Source organism: Dendrobium catenatum, unplaced genomic scaffold, assembly GCF_001605985.2.
Source record: "Dendrobium catenatum unplaced genomic scaffold, ASM160598v2 fragScaff_scaffold_1391, whole genome shotgun sequence".
In the NCBI taxonomy this organism is placed as follows: domain Eukaryota; kingdom Viridiplantae; phylum Streptophyta; class Magnoliopsida; order Asparagales; family Orchidaceae; genus Dendrobium; species Dendrobium catenatum.
In genome coordinates this window covers 379,351-395,137 of record NW_021319853.1, presented here as the reverse complement: position 1 = coordinate 395,137, position 15,787 = coordinate 379,351, and the positions used below count along the sequence as shown (strand labels likewise).

At 36.7% G+C, this 15,787-nt stretch overlaps 1 protein-coding gene across 1 annotated transcript; it reads right to left on the bottom strand.

Annotated features, from left to right (window-relative positions):
- Positions 1 to 3,349: 3,349 nt before the first annotated feature.
- LOC110098329 (glycine-rich protein A3) lies at positions 3,350 to 12,367 on the bottom strand. The gene is made up of 3 exons (XM_020825139.1): positions 12,316 to 12,367; positions 4,846 to 5,114; positions 3,350 to 3,849 (listed from the first exon to the last, which is right to left on the bottom strand). The coding sequence occupies exons 2-3, from the start codon at positions 5,108 to 5,110 to the stop codon at positions 3,560 to 3,562; spliced, it is 555 nt and encodes a 184-aa protein (XP_020680798.1). The 5' UTR covers positions 5,111 to 5,114; positions 12,316 to 12,367; the 3' UTR covers positions 3,350 to 3,559.
- Positions 12,368 to 15,787: the final 3,420 nt, after the last annotated feature.

Here is a 15,787-nt window from a genome sequence, read left to right as displayed (position 1 = left end):
TAAATGCTGAATAAAAGCTCAATGATTAGTGAAATCGAAATCAATATCAATAGTCTGATGGTGCACTCCCAACATGTCATTGCTCTTCTCCATATTTACTAGTCATATCACTCCCAAAAAATATAAATAGCTCATCATATTCACACGAGGGGGGAGGAGAAAGAAGAGAAGAGTTCTTATCACACTCCATAATCAATATTTGAAGAATTACATATGTCTTTTATTTTGACAATTTAATTAGAGTTTACCAATAAACAACAGAAAAAAAATTGCATTTTGTTTAGAACTGCCGGTAGAAAAATTATGCATGTTGTCTGGAGCCTTCTATCATAAGATCCTTATTCTTTCTTGAAAACATGTAAATCTCGTAATGAGCACATTACCCAACAAGTTAACTAAAATCTTATAATTGAAATCAACGCAAGATTAAAAAAAAAACAATATGTTATAAATCATATAAAGAAATATATGCATCAATCTCTATTGTGATTATCTATATAAATTTATCATTCTATAGTTTATCACATTTCAATCCATTACAACATCAGTCAGAGTATCAATAATGATAATGCAAGTAACAATAGTAGTGTTATGATTAATAACATTAAATAGTATTAACTATAGTCTTTCCAACATTCGTCGCCTACTAACTATGGTATCTCCGACCGTCGTCTGACTATGATATTTTCGACCTTTATTGCTCGTTACTATGGTCCCTCTGACCACCTTCACCTTACTATGATCCTTCTAACCTCCGCCTCCTGTTAACTACAATCCTTCTAACCATCATCATACGACTACGACCCTATAAACAAATAAGTAGGACAACACTCTTTTAAGAACAAATATCATGTCATTCTCCAACTATATAATGTGTTATATACAATGTGTATTTATTTTATTGAGTCAACATCCTCTTCCCAGGAAGGGCATTATTTGTAATCAGTCATCAATATTAGTGAAATCATTTCAACTAAGCTAGGCCATGTGGTTTCCCCCACCTTTTAAGGGGTTTTCATATAAAAATTCTGGTGACTCTTTTGAAAGTTCTACCTCTCTCTCATATATGTATGTGTGTTGGATATGTGCACAAAATTATGACACTAAATTATATATCTCTCTATTGTCACAAATATTCCAGGATGCAAACAGAATCCAAGACCTCCTAATTAATAGCTAAAGCTCTTAACCAATAGATCAAAATGAACCTGATAAATTAGGCACGATCATATAAGGTTTTTTAAGGCCTGACCTCACAAATTAGGTCAGGCTATGTAGGTGGAATTCCAAAATGAAACTACCATGTTTGAGCAATTTTATATTGTATTTCATTTATTAGGTTGGAGATATTCTTCGTTAGATATAATTTATATAAGAGTATTTTTAAATAATAATATTATCAAATATTATAATATTATCTTTGAAATATAAGACATTTTATTTAAAAATATATGTTATTTAAAATAAATAATGATGATTGCAACGTTTTTTTCTTATTTATTAGGCTATAAACTATCATGATATTGCATTTCAATATTTAGGATTGTTGCGTGCATGAACATTTGGCAGATTGAATTTTAAGAAATGGGAGAGATTGTGAGATTAACATCTTAGTTTTGTATGAAAATTTGGCAGAGATGTGCAAGAATTGTAGGAGACTACAATTTTTATGAGGAAAATCGAGGAAAGTGAAAAAAATGGAGTTTGTGCCAATTGAAATGATTTCATAAATTTTTATCATTGGTTACAAATATTGCCTTCCTCAGGAAAAGACATTAATTTAATGCAGTAAGCATACAATATATAGAACATACTACGAGGCTGAAGTTCGAAGAACTCTGTGATATAGAAGTTGCCTTTAAATGATAGTTTGCTTATTTAATTTGGTCTTACTACTTTGAGGAGAGACTAGTGACTAAAAAGTCCAGCATAAATCTCGATGTTAATGTCGAAAATTAGAGTTAGTGTCGATGGGGTGCATTAATATTTTAAGCAATGGAATACATTGACATTACTAGCAATGATAAGTGAAAATATCAACTTGTGTTAGAGTAGCCAAGAGAATGATTATAGTGTTGTAGGTAAGAAGATTATAGTCGAGTGGTAGTGGTTGGATGATTTTAATGATGGTCGAAGAATTATAATTAAGCAAAGGAGGTTGAATGACTATAATTGAGAGGTGGTTGTCGAAGGAATGTAGGCGAGAAATAATGGTCGAACGACTGTAGATGGGTGATAGCCTTTGATAGACTATAATCGAGCTACAATGATCCAAAAAGTATAGTTAGGCAACGAAGGATCATATGCTTGTGACAAATGTCTAAGGATCGTAGTCAAGTATCAGGAACAAATGTTATCAAAAGAACGAGATCAGAGGACCATTGTTGGGAAACTATGGTTAGAAATCTTAGTTGGGTGACATTGGTTAGAAGATCATAGTTGGGCAACTATGGCCGGAACATCGTAGTCAGATAATGTTAATCAAAAGAATACAATCATAAGATGGAGGTCATAGAATTATAGTTGGACGATGATGTTCAAAGGACCATAATTAAGTAATGGTGGTCAAACCATAGTCGGGTGAGAATTGTAGCCAGACGACTATGATTTGTGGATTGTAGTAGATTGACGACGGTGCAACAATCAAACATTACTACAAGCATTTTTTTTCATTGCACCATCTGTCCATCTTCCCTTTCCATCATGTTGAGCAATAATTTATATAGTTTTATTTATTTTTAACCACCATCATCTTAGGATCTAATTGTAATTTGTAAGAGTCCATGTGTTATCATTTTTTTTCACCCCATAATCAAAAGAATGAGATTTATCATGATAGACTCGAGGCCTAATTGGAAGGCCAGTAACTTTTTATAAAATTGATGGTAAAGTTGTTCAGGTAAAATAATTTAACTATTTAAGTTCTAAAAATAAATTTGTAGTACAAAAATTATAAAAAAAAAAAGAAGTAAACAAATAGTAAGAAACAATAAAAAAAATATTAGTACTTGTGGAAAAAAAAATATTATGTACGGATACCGAACGCCATCCAGAAACCAACCAAAATGAACCACGTCACCCATGTGCTCAGTACTGTGGCTCGATACCACTGACATGACACATTCTGGTTAGTATCCGGACGACGTTTTGCATCGTCTCTGTACAGAATAATTTCTCCAACTTAAAATGACTGAAGGAATAATAAAATCATTATGCTCTTCAATGAAAAATATCATTTAGTAAAAGAAAATTGTAATATATGACTAATCAAACATGACCAAATTTGAGTAGATATATAATAACCCAAAATTTCCCTATATTTGGGGAAAAGCTTCAAACATCAGCACCATAGAACACAAGAACACATCTGCATTTAATCATATAAATCATAGTGCATGTAACTTCAAATATTTCAAGCTTTAAATACAACTGTAGCAAACCAAACACACCAAGGCTATGAAATGGAGGCCATTCAAGTAGTCAGAGACTCCTATAGATTTTGAAATTAAAGAGCACACAAGAAAGTCAAGTAGTTAAGATAAAGATCATATTGGAATTTTCACTTCCACTTCTTAAACTTGCCACCGCCGAACATTCCATGCTTGCCATGCTTCCCATGCTTGAATTTTCCATGATGTTTGAACTTGCCACCATGATGCTTGAACTTCCCACCATGATGACCATATGCACTATATCCCCCATGACCCCCATGATGGGCATATGGATCATGGCCATATGGATTGTGGCCCCCATGATGAGAAGAACCATGTGTCAAGTGATGAACTCCATAGGCGGCGGCCGCCGCAGCAGCACCCCCAGCTAGCAGTGATCCTCCATGAGATCCATGCCCTGAAAAAAAATTGAAATATACAATCAAAATGATTCATAATGTTTGCTGTATTGATTACAACTTATTTGGCTGTGGGTGGGAAACATTACACAGTAACTTAGTTGCATTATCTTTGCTAGACTAGGAGAAAATGTCTATAGTAATCAATCTCTAATTTATAGTTGGCTCCAAATAGTAGAAAGAGTAAGAGAGAGGGCAATCATAGAGCTCCTTCGCCAAACTTTTTAGCAGGTCAGCATCTAACTCTGATGCACGATGGAAGCAAGGAAATAGTACCTAACTTTGCTAATGAAGCATTGAAAGGCTTGTTTTTTAATTTCTGGACACATTAATAAGTCATCATATATTATGAATTTTAATTTCAAATATAAAGATAATTATCCATCTGTCATTAATTCAGTAAGGGCATCTCCAGTCGAACACCAAACATGCGTATGGCGTCGTTCGATCGGTCCAGCCGAACACTAAATTTTCCGTTATTTGCTTGCGAGTGAACAGTGCGACGCCATATTATGACCCGCTATATATTTTTTTTTAATTCGAAAAATAAAGTATGAGAAAGAATATACTATGAATATTCTCTTTTTAGTGTTAGAAAATGGAGTTTGGTTAGAAACAAGTTACTACATATTGGTGTATTACTGCATTTTAGAGAGAAAAATGAGTTCTTCGGTTGGAGATGCCCTAATTAATAGTGGATTAATTAAGAGTAATTAACTTAAGACATTGTAAGTCTAATGAATAAATCCCACTTAGGGTGAATGAGAATGAAAAATTCCCTGCTCGTATTCCTATCTTCTATATTTTTTAAGTGTTGAACAAATTGAAATGTTCAAAATAAGATCATATCCTCCTCATTGGTGCTATCAGTATCATTAAACTGAATAATCGGACTTTCTATCAAACAACTATTCATAATGATTATGGTTGAAAATGTTTTATGACACATTCACCGCCAGTACAATACAACATTATCTTAAGTGATGCAAGCATACCTTGGGAGTGAGGGGGATATCCTGCAGGTGGGTATCCTTGTGGGGGATACCCCCCCTGTGGGGGATATCCCTGTGGAGGGTATCCTTGTTGAGGATAACCACCAGGTGCTGGAGGGTAGCCCTGTGGTGGATAGCCATGCGGTTGGTGACCTTGTGGAGGATAACCAGAGTGCTGGCCAGCAAGTCCATGTGCAATATTTGAAAGAAATCCCTTGTCATGTTGGTCTGAACCATCATGCTTGTGCTTGTCCTTCCCGCCTCCCATTATCCTAATTCAGCTTAAAAATGAATAAGAATACCTTATCATACATTATTAAAGCAGAAAGACGTCGAAAAAATCCAAAAGCACTTTTTGATAAAAAAAAAGACCTAACTTCAATTGACATATATGAGTGAAACAGATTGCAATTCACAAATTCAACTCACAGAGACAGCCTATCTGCAAATGAAGGGACAAGACTACGTAAATCAACCTCTTCCAATACCCTACATTATTGGGGGCCACTTTGCATTGTAATACATCTGGTTTATATTTGTTCCGAATAAATGGGAACTTACAATGTAAATAAAGACACAAATTTTCTACGGCAAGATTGATCACAAAAGTTGATTACAATCAAATTTATGTCATGACTCTATAATATCCGCTTAAGAAACTTGCTCTCAACTTCAATACATTTCAAAAATCTCAAATTTACCTCATTAGTGAATATTATTCTTCAATCTAATGTGATTTGTAGAGTAATATTTAAAATTTTGCTAACACAACCATTAATATATCTGGTTATTTTGGTAGTTGGCATCAAAGACTTCAGAACTAAAAGTTGACACAAGTGCATGAGTTAGTATTTAAATGACACGATTGGTGATAAATTTTAAAATTATTCATGAATTTATCTAATTACGTCAAGATCAAATGCTGCGAGTGGATCGGTCTCAAAGTTTGATTTTAAAGATTACAATTGATTAGTTCCTTTTATTTGGAAATACATCCATTAATTTATTAAACATACATCAATATAGATTTAGGGTCGATTTGCAACTGTTGCAACATTTGTATAAAGGTGATTGTGAAGCTATTATTTAGAAAGTAACCTTCTCACCATAACAAATTCTCACCACAAAAATTTCTGAAAAGCAACAACCAAACTGAAGTGTGGTTGTAGTTTAAAAAACAAAGTAGGGAAAAGTTCTCCCAAACAAACCCTTATTCAATCTCTAAAATAGCCACAACTACCTTGGCTGCTCAGCTCCTATTAGCCACAACTACCTTGGCTGCTCAGCTCCTATTAGCTACTGATCTCCTTGAAAACGGACCACTAGTTTTGTAATGTAAAGAATGGAATGTCATCGTGCAAACATTAGCCACTTTTGTAAGGCCTTACCCTAAAAGAGCAAATTGCTAAATCATATCATAATTCCAAACATGTCCATAGGTCATTCAAGTTCAATAAATGATAACAATGAAAAAAAATCATTATCTTACAACTTTAATTATTTTTCTTTAAATGCTATATTTTGCTACCTTCTAAAAGAGAACAAATAAAAAGTGATCTATGAGAACTATGTATGTCAGCATTATCACTTTTTAGTCATGACCTATTGAATCATGAGTTGGTTCTATTTAAAATATCACCATTTGAACATACATGGAAACTCATGGCATTGATGAAACTTTTTGCCTCAATAACTTAGATTCATGCTACTGTGTAAACAATTTTAACACAATATGGTTCGAAAGGATCATAATAAAATTGAAAAATATCATACAATGATAATTAAAATTTGTCTCTCTTCAATCATTCCTCCGATCCCCTTAAAATAAAACATTCAATAGAAAGTTGTTCAACAATCAATAATGTCATAATTTCTATAATAGAAGTGCTATGGGTGATTATAGGTCATCAACCTATGGAGGCATCAAAACATGGCACTCAATTGTTCACTAGTGCCACATATGTATGTGGTTGAAGGTTTATAACACATGAAAGAGCATTCACCATTAATCTCTGAAGAGAGCACATTAAAAATTGTTCTTTCGAGATACCCCCTTCACCTCACATGTATCTTGATAAGCTAATTTAATTGGACTAATGAGTAGCATGGTTTAATATTATTTAAATGCTAATGTTATCAAGAGGACAATATTATGCATTAGATAATGTATGCATAGTTTAATGATAAGGGTTGGTTGGCTACAAGTAGGATTTAAAAAATACTACAAATCTAAATTTAGCAAATTTTGAGGGGTTTATGATAGGAAATACTTGAGTTCGCAAGTAACCTAACCAAAATCGGCGAACATTCAACCGCAAAACTGCTGTCCACAGCAGGAAAACAGCAAAAATCTGCTGTTTACAGCAGAAAAACAGCAAAACCACAAAGAAATCTAAGAGAAAACTCAATGAAAAGCTTGTATTCCACTAGATGATGAATAAAACAGCAAAGATACACTTGATCCTCAATTCGAGAGGAGGATCGATCTCTCCCAAATCTCTAGACGCCGCTAGAGCCCAAAGAAACCTAAATCTACGAGATCTCAAATTTCAGCCAAATTCAAGATACTCAAACCCTAGCAAAATCAACTATTTAATGCATACAAATCAAAAGGAAATCCCAAAACAGTCCCTACATTCAAATTTCCCTCTCAAAACCCTAAAAAATGCTTCCTAAAAAGCTCTATTTGAGCGGACGAGCCGCCCGATCTCCGCAGGAGGCGGAGATCTCGCTGTTTTTGCGAACTGCCGGTCCCGCGTGGACCGGCTGGACCTGTCCAGTGGACCGGTCTAACAATACTCCCCTCCCAAAAATCCACCTTGTCCTCAAGGTGGAGATATGCCCGTGTTCCGGTGGAGGTGGCCATCCTTGAGGTGACTGTAAATCCTTACTGTATTGCTAAACCAAGGGCCGCACGGAAAGAAAAACATCCTCTCCCTCTTCCAATCTGATCGCATCCAGTCTGTGTAGTCCCACCATATAGTCTTCCCTCACCTCTTGTATGTCCCTAACCATGGTCTTAAGTGATGTGATGGCTTTGGATAGCCCTGCATCTCCCCTTATGACCGCCCTTCTCCCATCCACCATTAATTCCATCGTGAGTGCTCCCCAATTGTCCTTGATTTCCCCCAAGGTTTGCAACCACTTTATCCCCAAGATGACATCAGTGCTTCCTAACTCAAGTGGGAGAAAGTCCTCCTTTACTTGAATCTCCTGGATGGTCAACACCACATCCTTACAGATTCCCTGGCCTTTCTCCACCTTCCCTGTACCCATCATCACCCCATAACAACCGGTGTCCACCAATTTCACTCCTAGTCGGTTGACGACCTGAGTGGAAATGAAATTGTGGATAGCCCCACTATCAATTAGTACAACCACCTCACAGTAAGCTATCTCTCCTTTCACTTTCATAGTGTGACACGGAGTGAATCCCACTACTGAGTTCAAAGAGACTTCTGTCACATCCAGGTGCAACTTCTCCTCCTCTCCAGATCTGCTCCCACCTCCCTCCTCGTCTTCCTCGTCTTCACAGACAAGGAGAACCTGAAAAGTTCGATCCTTGCACCTATGCCCTGGCATGTATTTCTGATCACATCTGAAGCACAACCCCTTTGTCCTCTTATCCTGCATCTCCTTCTCTGTCAGCCTCTTGAAATTTTCCCCACTACCTCCTCCTACTGGCTTCTCCCAGGTGGTCACATTACTGTTGCCTGCTGCAGACCCCTTGGGTGCTAGAAGAGTGGTCGCCGTCTTGTAAGAGCCTCCTGAGCAGTTACCTCGAGCCCCTTCTTTCTGCTTTCTTCTGATCTTCTACCAACTGCGCCAGCTCCATAGCCTTTCCCAGGTTCCTCGGCTCCAGTACCCTGACTGCTGTTCGGATCTCTAGTTTCAGCCCCTTCATGAAGTTCCCTTCTAAGGTTGACTCTGAAATATGATCCAATCTGCTAGCCAAGTACTCAAATTTGTCCCGGTAATCGGCCACAGTCCCCTCCTGCGTCAGAGCAAAGAATTGTTCATAGAAGTCTCCTCCCCCATCGGCTCGGAAACGCTCTAATAAACAATCCTTAAACTCTCTCCAGCTCCGGATAGGCTCCCTCCTGTCTCGCCACTGATACCATGCCAGCGCCTTCCCTTCCAGACACAATCCTGCCGCCGTCAGCTTCTCATCGTCTGTCAACCCGTTGACAGCAAAGTAACGCTCCACCTTGTATATCCAGCCATGGCCATCTTCCCCCTCAAAGATGGGCATCTTCAACTTCCTCACCTTCGGATCCCTTCCGTTACCCCGGTACTCTCCATAACCTCCCATTCCTCGAAGATGAGGTGCTCCCCAAGTGTCCCGGTCCTCCCTCCGACGTTGGTATCCGAATCCGTCGTCATATTCCCCTCTTCCCCTTTCAAAATCAGCACCTCGACGCTGAAATTCAGCACCTCGACGCTGATATTCTTCTCTTCTATCGCCAAAATCTACACTTTCGTCGTATTCCCCTCTCCTTCCTTCAAATTCCGCACCTCGACGCTGAAATTCAGCACCTCGACGCTGATATTCTTATCTTCCGCCAAAATATGCACTTCCCTCATATTCCCCTCTCCTGCCTTCAAATTCCGCACCTCGACGCTGAAAATCAGCACCTCGACGATCATTTCCCATGCTCATCTCCTCTCTAGAAAGTAACGCTCCACCTTGTATATCCAGCCATAGCCATCTTCCCCCTCAAAGATGGGCATCTTCAACTTCCTCACCTTCGGATCCCTTCCGTTACCCCGGTACTCTCCATAACCTCCCATTCCTCGAAGATGAGGTGCTCCCCAAGTGTCCCGGTCCTCCCTCCGACGTTGGTATCCGAGTCCGTCGTCATAATTCCCCTCTTCCCCTTCAAAAATCAGCACCTCGACACTGAAATTCAGGCACCTCGACACTGATACTTCTTCATCTTCTATCGCAAATCTACACTTTCGCCGTTATTCCCCTCTCCTTCCTTTTCAAATTCTGCACATCGACGCTTGAAATTCAAGCACCTCGACACTGGAATTCCTCTCTTCTACCAGCCAAAATCAAACCCTCTTCGATCATTTCTCATTGCTCATCTCCTCTCTAGAAAAGTGGCTCTAGAGGTGGCATGTCGTCCTCTCCCTCCAGGATCTCTACATCCTGCATTCCTCCTCCCCCTTCGCCGGGTTCGGATTTCCTCATTACGCCGTGTGTCTCCGGTAGTCTCTCTTGCTTCCGACGTCGTCGTATTAGTCTTCATCTCCAATAATTCTTCATCATTTCTTCCATCACCGTGAACTTCTCATACCAACCTTTCATTATTGGCGGTGATTTCAAGGAATTTTCCTCCAAATCTGATTTTAATTGGCCAAATTCGCCTTCCAGGACTTCGATCTTCTTTCCGGCCATCTTTCTTTCTATGAGTCACACGAAATCTTCCTCCGAATGCCAAAAAACCCGCTGAAATTTTAGGATTTCAGCCGCCGATGGTCCCAAAAACGACGCTCTGATACCAATTTGATAGGAAATACTTGAGTTCGCAAGTAACCTAACCAAAATCGGCGAACATTCAACAGCAAAACTGCTGTCCACAGCAGGAAAACAGCAGAAATCTGCTGTTTACAGCAGAAAAACAGCAAAACCACAAGGAAATATGAGAGAAAACTCAAAGAAAAGCTTGTATTCCACTAGATGATGAATAAAACAGCAAAGATACAATTGATCCTCAATTCGAGAGGAGGGTTGATCTCTCCCAAATCTCTAGACGCCGCTAGAGCCCAAAGAAACCTAAATCTACGAGATCTCAAATTTCAGCCAAATTCAAGATACTCAAACCCTAGCAAAATCAACTATTTAATGCATACAAATCAAAAGGAAATCCCAAAACAGTCCCTACATTCAAATTTCCCTCTCAAAACCCTAAAAAACGCTTCCTAAAAAGCTCTATTTGAGCGGACGGGCCGCCCGATCTCCGCAGGAGGCGGAGATCTCGCTGTTTTTGCGAACTGCCGGTCCCGCGTGGACCGGCTGGACCGGTCTAACAGTTTATCACAAGGAGAATGACTGAACATGTCACAAATGATCTCTTAAAAACAACTTCAATATCTAAAGGCTCCTACAACTTCCACCACGAAATTCATCCACCATAGTTCCTATTGCATTGAATCAACGCATTATGTAATTACGAGATAGGGAAATATTTGTAATCAATAACATATATGAGTAGAATCATTTCAACTCGGTCAGGCTCAACGATTTTTTTCCCTTTCTCGATTTTTCACATTAATACTATATGTTTCTTGTAGCCTTTTTTTATATGTGCATGTGTTGGATCTTCATGTAAAATTAAGACATTAAAACATTTTTCTCTATCGCCACAAATTTTTTAACACACAACAGATACATGTTTTAAGGATTCTAAATTTAAATGAAAAAGAAGAATAAACAATAATAAGCCGTATAAGTTCCGTGTAAGCTTCTTACATCCAATTTCCTTGGTACTTTCTAAACATAAGAGTTAGCCTACCAAATAAAGAAAATGATATTTAAAAAGGAAATAGAACTTGTTTAGCTCCAAAAAAATATTTCTCAAGTTTCAGTTTAAACTTTGGCTAAATCTTGCAACTAATCAATGACTGAATATTCGAATAGATATGTCATTTGATCTAGAAGCCAACAAGCCAAGACTAAATTTTCATTTAAACCTGTATGGTTTCAGAAATAATGAAACCAAACAATTGGCATATGCATATCATTACATGGCAGATATTAACAAATCAAACTCCTAAAACCTTAAACAATAAGGATCTTCATACTTCAATCAAAGCCACAATTATCCATATAATAAGATATTCCCCCCTCTTAAATTCCCAATGAATTTACAATTTTTAACTAAGCGCCAATGCATCAATCATACTAATCAAACAAATAAGTCGCCAGCCAGCTTAGTTCTTAGATATCTTCAAAGTTATTTGTCAAGATCCAGATATCAAATTCCACCTACACAATATATTTGTTCCTCAGCACAGCTTCCCTAAAAACCCCAAAAACTGCTTGATCAATAAGACTAATGTGACGCCAACATAACAATCAAAGTCATTCCCCCGTTTATGAATCAGAAAGGCGGAAAGATAAATAATCCACAACCTTATCAAGTTTCCTCACAAGGTCAACAGCATCAAACGATGTAATCATATCCACCTTCATAAAAACCAAAACATTCCCCAAAACATCCTAAACATCTGATGCCCGATCAGATCTTCAAATCTCTCTTAGGACTAACATTATATTCCATTTTAGAAACATAACCATCAATCTCTTGACTCAAATCAGCGAAGGATACCTAAAATTCATCATTTCATGAATCGAAAAACAATATCGTATATTTCAATACAATCAAAACTTCTACTCGGATAATTACGCGCACATTAATTCACGAGTAATAAAAAACAGAAGAACAAGAAGAAGAAGAAACTAACCTTTTCGATGAGAAGATCGATGTGAAAGGAACAAAATAGAAGAAGCCCAGAATATAGATTTTTTTTTTTTGGGTAAATCCAGAATATAGAGGGATAGGCATTTTATAGGACTGTAGGAAAGAAATAACGTTTTAGAAGGACAATAGAATAATAAACCCACCAATGAAAAGGTTTCAGCCGATCAAAAAAGAGGTGGTTTTATTTGTTGGTCAAACTTTTGGGCTCTTTCGAAAATAAATTTCCTCATATTTTTCATCTTATCGCTTACGAAACGCGTAATCGACGCGGTCGGAGTTTGTCTGGAGTGGAAAGGTCGACACAATCGCTTACTGCGTAAGCAAAACGCTCGACACGTGTCAATTTGGGGGAGAAATAAATTATAAATTTTCTTTGTTTTTTAATTTTTATTTTTTATAAATAATTTTTCTTTGATTTTATATCTATTTGATTTATTTTAAAATAAGTATTTTAAAATTTTTTTATAAAGTTGTAAATTGAACATTGAGATTTCATCATTTGATATATTTATTTATTATTTTTATTTTTGAGCAAAATAAAAATAAGTTGAAACTCAATGAATATATGCAATATTTTAAAAATAGGGTTAGATTGTCCGAGTTGATCGGTTTGATCGTGAACCATAAAGTTGTCGGCTCGATTGTCTTCAAAAGTTAGATTTGTCTTGAATTAGCTCCAATCAATTTGAATCATCAGTTTAAACAAGAAACTATTGATCTGGTGACTCTAGGGGTGTCAAAAGTTGACTCGACCTGAAACCCGATCTGAACCAAACCAAAACAATTCGGGTTCGGATCAACCCGTTTGTGAAATGGGTCGGGTTCAGGTTCGGATTTCTAACACATTTAAAAAACGGGTCAGGTTCGGGTTGACCCGACAAACCGAAGTCAACCCAGATTGACTTATTTGTCATCCCGCACGTCAGGAGTCGCGACAGAGCCTCAACTGCAACATGCCAGTGTCGGGTCATGTCCGCGTCAGGGCCTCAGGGGTTGCGTCCGCGTCGGGTCACTTCCGCCGGTCTGCGTCAGGCGTAGGCATGTCGCCGCCCCATCGCTGTGGGTCCTGCCCGCACAACATCACTCGCGTCCGGCCATCTACGTCTTGCCTGAGCGGCCGAGCTACTGTTGTTGTCATCCGCATCTCGCCCGAGCGGTCGAGCTACCACTACCGATGCCTCCGCTCCACCACACTCGACCTTCACTCCACCAAAATCGGCGGACCCGCTCCGCCAGACTCGTCGGACTCGCTTCGCTTGAACCACTCCGCAGCTGTTCGCTAATCGGGTCTTGTCAACTCGATAACTTACACGGTTCAGGTCCGAGTTGACAAACCTGGCCCTTTTGCAAAACCGGGTCAAATTAGGATCAACCCGTTTACGCCCGGATCAAGTCGGGTTTAACCCGAAACCGACCCACTGACTTGAATTGACACCCCTAAGTGACTCTAGTCTCAATTTTGTATATAGAACCAACTAATTCAAATTGTAGTCTTATATACACCATAGATTTAAGAACCAATGGTTGAAATTATTACCCTAAAAATTAACGATATAAATTTATTTAATTTATATAACATAAATTAAACAACGAATGATGGCATTCTCTTCTCAAATCTAGTTCTAACCCTAGCAATCTCTCTCTTTCAACAGTTGGTCTCTAATCACCCTTCTCCCTCCACTTCATTGGACACCATAAGGCATGACGATTCCCCTCCTTTGCTTGTCATGATGTAAGTTTTTCACAAAAAAACTACGCCAAAGCTTATTTCTCTTAATCTTTGATCATTAAGGATTTACAAATATTTTTATGATGTGTATTAGCAACGCAATATTTTGTCAAGGGTTTTTTTGATAAAATTATAGAACCCTACCTTATAATTTGAGATCGCCCTAATGGTAGCTTGATTAATTATTGGTATTAGTGGATTAACTACAATAGTTTGTATTGTTAAATAAACTATTTAGACTTATGCTTCGTTTGGGACGACTTTCATCATGTTTCTTAACGCAATTTTTAGTACAAAAATTTTAGTATTAGAAAACCGCTTTAAGAAGCAGCAAGAAAACTGTCCCAAATGAATTTTGCACGGTTTTTTATTACTTTTTAAAGCAGTTTTTTTGTATTAAAATATTAATTTTAGAATTAAAAAATTATTTTAAGAAGCAGGATGAAAGCTGTCTCAAACGAAGCCTTAGTTTACTAATCATAAGTCATTCACTTGCTTATTTACACTCCTTTTATCATAAGTTAGACTTTAGTGATATTAATTGATTCAATTATTAATTATAAATCTCTCACTTGCTTATAGTGTAATGTGTTTGATTATAATAAACCATAATGTGTCAAATACATATACCATTTTAATATTAGCTTTGTGCATTATAAATAGTCTATCTCCTATATTTCTACACATATTTGTAAAATAACGATGTATGCCTAGATTGTGTTTAATTGTTAATACTATATAATTTTTTTTAGTGTAATATTTGGGTATTTTCTATAGTTTTTGTAAGCATAATTTTGTTACTCAAATATTGAAGGTCTTTAATTTTAAAATTATTAAATTTATTTATCATGCATGTTATATATTTCCTTATATGTTTATATTTTTATCATAAAATTTCACGTGATTGCACTATTAGTTTATAATTTATATAATATTTAAATAAATTTAATATTTATTATGATATTCGATTCAACCTCAATTGAGTCATTGGATCGTTAACCTCGACTTCTTCAGATATATATATATATATGGCATCCCACTAACTTTAAAATATATAATGTTACCAAAAAAATGTTTTTATTTTTTGTTTTTAAATTATAGCAATTCAAATAAAATTTTAATTTAAAATTCATTAAATATATCATACAAAATAAGATCTTACCCTTCATAATGTTTATTAATAAATTTTGATGAAAGAATGCAAAACTAAATAATTGTTGATCAAGCATTATATACTTGTTGAGCCATGAACAAATATGTTTAGAAAACTAAATAAATGATCATGTGAAATATCCACACTTAACATTTCTACCTTTTAAAGTTAGCTAAGGGCCTATTTTAAATTATTTGTATATTTTATTTTTATTATGTGCTAGAAAATTTAAAGTATTAGAGATAATTTTTACATCATAGATTTCCATGAAGATCCAACACATAAATAACATAAAAATATCATTGTATATGCTAAATTGTTTATACGAAAACCTAGGAAGAGAAAATCCCAAGGCTTGGGTATGATAAAATGATCCACTATATAGATGGTTATTAGAGTTTGATCTTCCTCTCAACTAGAGAATATGGGATTATAGTACTTAATACAAGTTTGTGCTTTTGTGAATGTGAGGAAAAATATTGGTGATGCAATAACTTTATCTTAGCTGCAACTGATTATTTTTTGAAATGGGCGGAAGCAGCTCCTTTCAAAGAAGTTACTGCTGGACATGTG

Bases quoted from the DNA above. Each gene is read 5' to 3' on its own strand.
- LOC110098329 (XM_020825139.1), bottom strand. From the start codon at position 5,110: ATGGGAGGCGGGAAGGACAAGCACAAGCATGATGGTTCAGACCAACAT. The intron at 3,850-4,845 runs GTATGCTTGCAT...ATTTTTTTTCAG, and splicing joins ATATCCCCCTCACTCCCAAG to GGCATGGATCTCATGGAGGA.